General features: G+C 41.3%; 1 protein-coding gene across 1 annotated transcript; it reads right to left on the bottom strand.

The window, feature by feature from the left end:
- Positions 1-983: 983 nt before the first annotated feature.
- LOC147991403 (putative AMP deaminase) lies at positions 984-9,490 on the bottom strand. Its single transcript, XM_087522597.1, has 19 exons — positions 8,997-9,490; positions 8,137-8,318; positions 7,238-7,427; positions 6,592-6,770; positions 6,456-6,507; positions 6,242-6,369; positions 5,959-6,138; positions 5,789-5,856; positions 5,563-5,705; positions 4,418-4,479; positions 4,203-4,316; positions 3,498-3,638; positions 2,620-2,772; positions 2,494-2,547; positions 2,305-2,415; positions 1,978-2,151; positions 1,712-1,792; positions 1,457-1,555; positions 984-1,351 (listed from the first exon to the last, which is right to left on the bottom strand). Exons 1-19 carry the CDS (start codon positions 9,406-9,408, stop codon positions 1,283-1,285), a joined length of 2,592 nt encoding a protein of 863 aa, XP_087378723.1. The 5' UTR covers positions 9,409-9,490; the 3' UTR covers positions 984-1,282.
- Positions 9,491-10,237: the final 747 nt, after the last annotated feature.

The raw sequence follows: 10,237 nt of genomic DNA, 5'->3' as shown, positions 1-10,237 counted from the left end.
CAGGGAGTTGGACCCCGGATTCTAAATTTTTTTTGCGAAGCGGCATATTGTGAAGTTACCCCGTTTGGCTTGTGTTTTCAAGAGCGGAGCTGAATTTTGAGAAGCGAAGCAGTTCCAAACAGGCCCAAACAGTGAACTGACAAGTGGTCCCTGTAAATTCTTTTAATAAACCCCTAAAAACATGTTTAACCAGACGGCCCTCCATTGAATTTTACACTCAAAGAATTGTATGTTCTCCCTTTTTATGCGGTATATGCTTTTATCACGGTAATTAAAAAGAGCTTGAAATATATGTCATCTTTGTACATGATATCTTGTAGTGAGGCCGAGCACCCATGACTTCAGAGACGAAGAACGGAATTGCTTTACACACAACACTGTCTGCACGATCCGTGAACGATGCGTCCTCCTCAACATCGCTTCCTGCATGCATGCTAGCTCTTGATGCTGCCAAGTAGGATTGTGCAGGCGTCGGCCATAAATTTATCGTCTGTGTAGCAGCGCTCGAATAAGAACACTCTGTGTCTTGCGATTTTCAATTGTGTTGCAACTTTTAAGGGTTGATTTTGTATATCTTCATATGTAGTGTGGAGACAGTAGTTATTTCACTTTGAACTTGTTTCTTTTCCGTTTGGTTAATGAAAATATTGGTGTTTCCTCTCAAAAGAAGAAAATGCTATCATGTTTTTCTTTTGTCATATTTTACATTTTTTGCTGTGAGCTCATCTAGGCAAGATTTTACACGCATTCATGTTGAAAGACCAACTGCCCACAAAGCCAGGTCGCACAGTGACGTAGGCCTACATTTTCTGCTGATTCACAAGGATACCACTCGTCACACGTCTACCACCCAAAGGTTGAGTCATTTCGTACCCCATAATATCAATACCGATGACAAGAAAATGCTACCATGACCTATTCACCTATACAAATTTTCGATTGTTCAGCAATAGGTCTAGCAATAAAACTCTTTCCTCGGTACATTTTCTGTCAGAGCGAAACAGTGCGGCATCACTTTATTAGCAATATATTGTTATAACAGTCACAGCATCCTTTGTTAATTACAATCCTTTACAGGCGAAAAGGGCGACAGTTTCACACCGAGCACTTGCCTCCCTGTAATGCTAGTCTAGCACAATGGTGAGCCGCACCTGCGATCTGAAATTATTTTGTAGGTCTTCTTCTTCCACTTTGGTGGTGGTTGTTTGGTGAGATGGTATTCATCTGGAGGAAGTATGATTCATCCCCCACGACGGCTACAGCTTATACACCTAGGTGCCTCTTACTGGTCCACCTCGTCAGGCAAGATGACGTTGTTGAGGTAGACGAGCTGCATTTCGTCTCTCCAGATCTGAAAATCATGTGCCAGAATCTTAGTTAAGGTTTATGGAAAAGGACTGGTAAGGCCATCCGAATCTGCATTACACAAAAGAGGGAAGGAAAAAGATGTGCATACCAGGTCCCTGAATTCAATCCTGATGGTGGGCACATTCGTTCTGTGGATATCATTCCCTGAAGGGCCTCTCTTGTAGTAGTTCTTGCCAATCCAATGTGCCTGCAAAGAGATCAAAGGGTCATTGCTGTTTTCCTGTATTTACATCTACTTAACTTAGCAAGCAAGGATTTGCTCAATTTTTTAATGAGAATTCTAGTCGTGAACATAACATGGCAATCCTCAGAACCACCAATGAACAAAAGGAGGTCTGCTTACCTTGAGAGCATGTGAAAACCCTGATTGATACACAGAATTTCTCGCAATTTCACATAGATCACAAGAACTGAGCTTCCATAGCTGAAACAATACCACAATGATTATGAGCTCGTGATGCTTTTTGTGCATGAATGCACTGGTTCTGTACCATATTTCAAGTTATGTAGACAGGCGTATGTGCATACTGAATAACACACATTTATGCACAAGCACATACATACTTTTGCATGACGTGAAAAAAGGAAGGATAGTGAAAGAGGGGGTACCGAGGCAGCAATGCTGTATTCTTCCACCAATGGCTCTTTTGTCAGATGAATTTGCAATGGATCATCCGTGGACAGCGAGACATTCAGTCCTCGTTGGAAAAACATAGGAAAAGGGTTCCGATGGTAATCAAGAAACAAGGAGTTGTTGCTGAGAGGGGACATTGCCAGACCAATCTGATAAGATTCAAAAGCAATTTGTGAAAAAGTAATAGCACCATCAGTTAAACATTAAAAAATGTAAGTTCACAGTATTAAAAGAATGCAACCACATAATAAATTTCTCAAAATTTACACCTATGATGGAAACACCAAAACAGGCAGTATTACCTGACCAAGGTAGTACAGATATTGAAGCACAGGAGACTTCCTTAAATTGATTCCATGTGATATACTGTGACAAAGAAGAAATGTTGCTGCCAAGTGATCAACGTCTCCAGCCTGCATGACCATACCAATTAGAGAAAGCATAAATCCGGAATGTCAGAGTCGAACACTGGAATGTTGAAGATATTTTACCTCACCGGCATGTGGACGGAATTTGATAGTATTCATCCCCTTTGACTCACGCAGCTGAAAATTGAAGTTTTGAATATATGAATTACTTACTAGTAACATGTAAAGATAGAAGACGAATATGCCTACCTTGTTCAGTGTGTACAAGTTAGCATAGCAGTAGTATGCATAATATGAAAATGCCGGGTTGAAGACATTCGTCCATTCTTCAGGTGTAGGCATGTGCTTAGTTGGACGCCTTTCAGGTTTACTCTCATCATCAACCAAATCTAACCCTACGACCTGCAACGGCCAAGAAGACAATTGTTATAACCAACAGATTCATCTAGTTAATGGTGAGAATCAACTTGCCCCCAGTACTTCCTTAGCTCAGCCTCATACACCCACATACAACTCAGTTGTTCGATCGACCAAGTATATTCTGAAGAATTGGAAGTTCATAGTTCACAGATGAAATGGAAACTAGCTTACATGCTATGGGAGGTATAGATGGTTGTGTAACTAGTTTAGGCGAAATCTAACCTATGATATTTTATGCAGAAAACTAAGATAATCTAACCAGTTTAGGCGATTCCAGATGTTGCAAATTAAATAGTATATGTTTCAAATAAACATGATCTTTCTAGTAATGCCATGTGTATTTCAAACTAATACCAGGACCATCCATAGCACTGACAGCAAGTGAGCACTTGAAACAAGCCTACCGCCTTTGTTCAAGTCTCATGGATGTGCATTTGGGTTACTTCTGATACATACAATGGGGGCTTCCCTACAGTTTGTTTCAAAAAATCTATCGCTTGAATGTTTCATTTTATTTTTACACAGAGATTTCACAAAGTTATTTTGCAGACTTGTTCTACATTAGTGATTAGCAATCTTGGGTTTACATAAAAAGCAGATAAACAGCAGCCAGCAGATGGTAATGGCAGACACGTGTGGGGACAAGAAACACAACAGGGATACGATAAGCATCCAAATCAAAAACGATGACAACAGAGTTTCTGTACCTGCTTTAGGAAGACATGAAGCTGCGGGTGCGAAGCTGGATCAATAGTAACCTCAAACAGAGGAAGGAAAATGTTGTCAAGAAGATTTTGAAATGATGTAACAATGCCCATTTGCTGGTACACGTTATATAAGCGTGGAATCTGCAAAACAGTACGAGAAAATAATTATCTACATGGGATACTGCATATCAGAACATAATGAATAAAATACCAACTCTGCATCCATGGACATTTTGAGGACTTTGTTCATGCAGAAAGAATAATTTGTTCAGTGCAGTCACTAGATAAACTGATGGACAACATAATTAGGCACCCACAGTTTGTTTTTCAAGTATATATTTGTTACAAAGAGCAAACGGCGGAAAACATCCAAAATATACTATGGAACACCCAAGAAAAGAAGGATGAACAAATTTTACCAACTACTCCCTCCGTTCAAAAATATAAGATGTTCTAACTTTTTTGTGAATCAGATGTATATAGACACGTTTTAGTGTGTTTGTTCATTCATTTCAGTCCATATGTAGTCTATATTGAAATATCCAAAACATCTTATATTTGTGAACGGAGGCAGTACCAGATTGCTGTGGGAAGTCACTATACAGAAATAATGGTCTGCAAAGTACAGTTCCCCGACTGCAAGAAATTATAGGAACTTCTTGTTGTAGGTAATAATAAATACCAGCAAAAGTGGAGAAAGGGTACCTGAATCAACCAAACAACATTTTCACTGTACAATTCATTGTTTACTATCCAACTCGCAAGTTGGTCCCACTCACTTTGCTTCCTCCCATAGATTGAAATCCTATATTCAGCCATCTGGTGAAGCAAATTAGAGTAGACTAAGTTCAAACATTTCAAAAAAGAGTTGCATCTGCATAAGAAACGGGGAAAATAAATAATCCAACTGATAGTTTTACCTGATACTTGCTTGCATTAAGGTCAGAAAAAACTTGCATCGTCAGCTCAGCAAGAAATCGTCCTAGTTTAAATCAAATAGCAATATAAATATCTCAAAATTTACCATGAACATTAATTTTTTTGATGAAGTGATTATAAGAACTAATCACAATAAAAAGCAAAACCAGTAAGACGCAACCAAAGAAAAGCTGAAGCTAAGGGTGGTTGCTTGCAGTTCATAAGCACAGGAGCTCATAAGCTGAGTTTGCAAAAAATATTTAGTGTTTATCTGGGAAGCTAATTGATAAGAATCAGTTCGGACTAGGCCTAGTTTAGGCCAGAGAACCTTGTGAAACATATAACAGAAAAAAAAAACAATAGTGTGCCCTGGAGAAAATAAATACATGTTATTTGGTCTGGATGTACACTGACACGTCAGCATTTTGCAACAAAAAGAAGAGCCATATAATGATGTATTAACCTGACCGTGTATTTTTTTCTCGAAAGTATCTCATGATGTTTTCTTGTCTACTTATAGAGCAACAAACACTGCTCACACTCAGTAAGCATTAAGTGGTATAACTGCACCACTACGCGGCTCAGCAGCTTAAAAGCTCTAGCTACCATTGTTGGCATTTGGCTATAACAAAGAGGACTAGCAAGTATATCAATTGACACTTTCTGGGCTTACACCATCAATCATTTAGCTCACAAGGTCCTAACTGTGTACTAATCATATGCGCCTGAGTAAATACTAAATTTGTGGAATTGTGCTTGAGCCGATATCAAGTACTGGTAACACACATGGCTTTTTAATGCTCAGTGATTGATATAAGTAATTTATCAGAAAATTGATCGGAATTCATCAGAAGTTGCATACTACACAATACACATGCATAATTGTCAATAAAAGCACTAGTTTGGATGTGATCATAGTGAAGGGGCAAAGGTGCAGTACATCAAGACAAATTTACCTGACTTTTATATAAACATGCATACATACATTTCATAGGACTTCCACAGGGTGAAAGGTTTAGGAGAAACTATGATGGTAATATAGAACAGGAAACATGGCATTCTGCAACAATATGTGGAAACTGCACAAAAGTGCCAATAACATAAATAAGCCATCCAGGAAAAAATATGACTTCGAAACAAATAATACCTTGAATAAGATTGTCCTGTTTAAGGAAAATCTCCCGTAGCCTACTTTGGCCACATGGATTGTATTTAAGGTTGAATTTGTCAAAACGATGAAACGTACTTTTGTCCGCATGGACATCTAGCAAATCAACATTCAAGTCATACCTAAGAAAAAAACAAGAAAAAAGATTAACCAACTGGCAGCGGAATCAGCATTACATATACACAGTGTAAAATGCAAAACGCACCCAGTTAAGTCCAAGCTTTCAAAAACCTCCTTCAAAGTCATATATGTACCATCTCTGAAAATGACAACCTAATTGACAGATCATAAATAATTGTGATTATAAGTCAACGGTCATGCTATATTTACTAAAAGGAAGTACGGCAGTGTTCAGAATAACATTCATAAATGTACCTCATCAGGTTCTTTTCTCAGTTTGGACTTGATGAATCTCAGCAAATGTTTCTGATTCATGCATGCTGAGTGGTGAACATGAGTGTCGACCTTCCTAACATTGTAAAAATCACGATGTGGTGCAGTTTTTTGGGCAAGAAACTCCCTGTCCGCGTTTAACATCAGATGAAATTTGAACTTCTGCAAGGGAATAAAAACCTATATCACACAAAAGACTGATAGGAGAGCTTCAAATGATTTCACCGAATCACTCAGGCCACAAAATAAGTGACTACATGATTACATGTTCTAGAAGATTCAATCGGTTATGGCAGACAGTTCTTGTGTTCCCCGCGGCAGTCATCCGGAGAACATAATGTAAGTCGGTGAAAAAGGTTGTAGCATCAGCAACAGGATAAATCCTTTCCGTACCTGAGAAAAAGGGAGAAATAAATGAGTCATAGGATGCTGGAATAGCCTAGTTAAGAACAATAAAGCAAACTGGCAAGAGTGCTTACGGTCTTTATCCGCATAGACTTGGACAACACCATCGACCATTTGGAAAACATGCTGAAACCACAATCAAGAGTTGAAATCAAGGCAAAACAGACAAAAAAAGGTATTGGGACAATGAAACAAGCAGAAGTAAGCTACCTCTGATTTTGGTTCAGGCACAAAAGTGAATGGGTTAGGATTAGGTTTTGGTGTACAGGGGTCATTTATGACCTCCTTCTCCCATGGAGCGACCTCTTCTCTAAAAAGGTAACAATCTCTTAACTCGAGACACTTCTGAAGGATTTTGTAGACCTCTATTTCATCAGGAGATGGAATCTCTGGCATCAGACAGAAAATAATATTTAATAACCTTTCACCCATATATGGTACCAAAAAATCAACCCAGTGGGTCAGAAATTCTTGGAGAGAAAGCAACAAATAGATGATTAGTTTAGAAGCATCTACTCATGTGAATAACAAACAAATCTTGAGCGTGTCTAAGTTAGCTTGTGTGCATTCAAAAGAAAAGGATCACTAGCAAATCAAGAAGGGAAATGACAATTTGGCATTTGCACGATTTAACAATGTTCTTTACTTGCAGAAAGTTGACTGAAATGGAGAAATCTTACATATCCACATTGGGTATAACATGTGAATATTCTGTTAGAAAAATGCACTGTATTTGCGAAACACAAACTGCACTTGTCAAGCTTGTAAATACAACTAATATCTCCTTTCTTTTGCAGGAGAGTTAACTTCATTGCATACAATTTTTAGCAGTGTTGTATATATTCAATTGTCATACCATGAGGTGCAGTTAACAGCTTGATAAATGATTCTTGCTGAGGTTCTTTTCGAAGAATATCTGCAGCAACTGGATCAGGTTGAACCGCATGAAGATCATTGGATATACTATGAGACCGAGTCATGTTTTTTGCATCTAATGGTGTTCCAGCCCCATTCTCCACAACTGAATTTCCTTTGTGTTCTCCCTCCTGTTCAAGGATTAAACGTAAAAATGTAACTTTTTTCGGATCAGTTCCAGACTTCCAGTTGGTGTACCAAAAGAAAGTGAAGAATATATGCCTTCAACAGAATTGGTGCATATCAGCAAACAATACTGCTATTGCATTCCTAAATCCTAATTATGACAAAATCTAGCCAGAAGATTGATTATGCAACGTTACTAACTGTAGAGTAACTACCAGACAAAAGGTTGTTACCATTGAGTAACATTAAACAGGCTGACATTATTCTAGCACATCTTTCAGAAGCTAAAGATTATGTTTGATGCTCAGGCCTTCTATAATGCATCCCAATTGTTCACTATAGATTGTTAAATACATTCCAGTGATCATGATTCATTTTTGTAAGCATAAAGCAAGGCTATGCGGATACATCAGCTCATTAAATATCACATCTATTGAAGTCAAAATGACAGGAAAGGAAATAAAACTCTAGAAACAAGAGCAGATGAAACAATAAGAATAACTTAATGCTCAATAGTATGAAACAATGTTAAGTCATAAATTCACTTATTTCATGTTCATGATCTGCAGACTTCTGATATGAAAATTTATGTCAAGTCTACCCTAGCATAAATAAAAATATATAGAAGATGAGCATATAAGTAAGCCAGTAAGCGACTAACAATTATGACAAGAAAAGGTAGAACTGGATGGCAACTGGGTGATTGGAACTTACAAGATTTCCATTTGTGCTCGCATAGCCATTATCAAGTTTGCCGTTGACTTTCGTCGCGGCATCCTCATCTGACCCCTCTGCACTCTCTAAAGTACTTGCACTAGCAAAAGGGGACTTGGGTGAATTTGGTCTGATTAATCCAACCCGTCTGCTTGAACCCGAACGAACGATTTGTTTATTGCCTGCATTGATCATTAGTTGTTACTGCATTACCATAGATAGAAAAGAAAAAAAAAGGGACATTTACAAGTCTATCTCCTGATGATTAAGCACCCTGTCATGGCACCAACAGCTATATTTTTCTTGAGCAGCCAGGGAGCTTGAATTTATCTTACAGAAAGTCCATCTGAATTATGTCCGTAGAGTACATAATTTTTAGCACTAAATGTTTACTGCAGGAACACTTATAAGCATTGTTGAGGAAATCGTTAACTGGTAGCTGCTCGGTTGGCTGGGGAGTAGGGGATTAATAGGCTAATTGGCAAGTTAATCGGCCATTTAATCAATTACTCGGGTGATTAATCAGTTAATCGGATACTCGGTGACCCTACGAGTAGGGATTAATCGGCAAGTTAACTGGTTAATCGGATGAATTCTTGAACAGGGCTTATAAGATAAGAGTGCCACGTTTTATTTCTTGTTGCAAGGGGGTAAGCCCACTAAGTTATCATACCGACAGTCTGTACTACACTAGTCTTGTTGCTACCCGGTCCGAAACCTCACACAAACTGCTCCCAACCGCAAGCCATTTCACAACCTAGCGCTCTCAAGGCAAGCCCCAGTCCTATCCACTCTGCCGCACCCAGCCAGCCGCGCTTGCCCACGCGTGCAGTTAACAGTATATATAAAGACAAACGTACCCTCGGGCCCCACTTGCAGCCTCGGCAAGCCCGTGGGGATCTGCATGTAGGCGGCGGCGGCGAGGAGCGCCTCGTCCACGTACGGCCCCACCCCCTCCCCATCGCCGTCGTCGTACTCCTCCACAGGGTACCCCCTGGCGACGCCGCCGGCGGCGTAGATGGAGGAGAGGTCGGGGAGCGAGGAGGAGCCGGCGGCGGCGCGGCGCGGGGGAGGGGGGTTCCTCCCGGCGGCCTCGCGTGGGCGCCGCCGCTCCCGGTCGCCTTTGGCGGCGGCGGAGTTGCGGACGATGTCGCCGCTGAGCTGCGCGACGGCGCGGCAGTGCAGGTAGTAGGCGGAGGCGGCGGCCGCGGAGGCGCCCACGAGCGCGGCGCAGGCGAGCTGCAGTTTGTAGGAGGCGGAGGCGGAGTCCATGTGGGGTCTAGTGACGGGCGGCTTGGGTGGGTTTAACGCAGGCGATTGGGAGGGTGAAGGAAGCGCAATGGGTAATCAATGAGGGCCGAATGGAGAGCGTATTTATAGGGGGCCATGAGGATGGTGACGGGGACGCCAAATGGGGTTTTTGGTCACATGATGATGTGAGTCACTGGTGATTATCAATAGGTTTTGCTGAGCCCCCCTTGGTTTGTACCCTAATTCTCAGAAAGAGAGCTTAGTTCTTGGTGAGAATAATTTAAGAGCATCTGGTGTGGTGGGGCAGGGAGGGAATCCAATGGGTGAATGTTTTTCTTATTTGCCTTCCCAAATGCTCTTTCATCGGCTGAAAATTTCTTTTGGGTCAGTCGATTCTAACGAGAGACCCAGGCGTAGGCCCGAGGTTGAAGATAGGGGGCTCCGAGACAAGCGCCAGCGAGGCACGGGGGACACAGGCAAGGCCTTGATCAGGAGCGTCGACGCACCAGCGACGTTGCAGGTGGAGGGCGGGTGGGTAGCTAGGGGGTGGACAGGATGGTCTATGACCACCCTCGATTTTCCCCATGGCATGTATAGCATAGAGAAAATTAAGTTTCTATAGTGAAAATATATGTTTATGTGAACATTTGCATTATTGGACCGCTTAGCCCGTTGGGTTGGTACACTACCGGTGGTGGGGAGCCGAAGGTTGACGGGTTAGGGGGGGCTAGTTCACGTAGAAATTTTGGTGCCCGGGGAGGTTTAGTAAGATGGTTGGGGCAGCGGGAGCATGACGGAGGCAACGAAAGAGGGTGGGGCGGCGAGGAGTGCGCGGCAGCACCACCGATGG

The sequence above is a fragment of the Triticum urartu genome, chromosome 1A (assembly GCF_056163025.1).
Source record: "Triticum urartu cultivar PI428250 chromosome 1A, HENAU_Tu73, whole genome shotgun sequence".
Classification (NCBI taxonomy): domain Eukaryota; kingdom Viridiplantae; phylum Streptophyta; class Magnoliopsida; order Poales; family Poaceae; genus Triticum; species Triticum urartu.
Note: the sequence above shows the minus strand (reverse complement) of the source record. Positions and strands in the feature narration are given on the sequence as shown.

What these genes read in the sequence shown, in the direction of transcription:
- LOC147991403 (XM_087522597.1), bottom strand. Translation starts at nt 9,408, where the DNA reads ATGGACTCCGCCTCCGCCTCCTACAAACTGCAGCTCGCCTGCGCCGCG. An exon ending in AATACAGCATTGCTGCCTCG is followed by an intron (nt 1,793 to 1,977) that starts GTACCCCCTCTT and finishes GTATTGTTTCAG; the next exon opens with CTATGGAAGCTCAGTTCTTG. An exon ending in GGTTTTCACATGCTCTCAAG is followed by an intron (nt 1,556 to 1,711) that starts GTAAGCAGACCT and finishes ATCTCTTTGCAG; the next exon opens with GCACATTGGATTGGCAAGAA.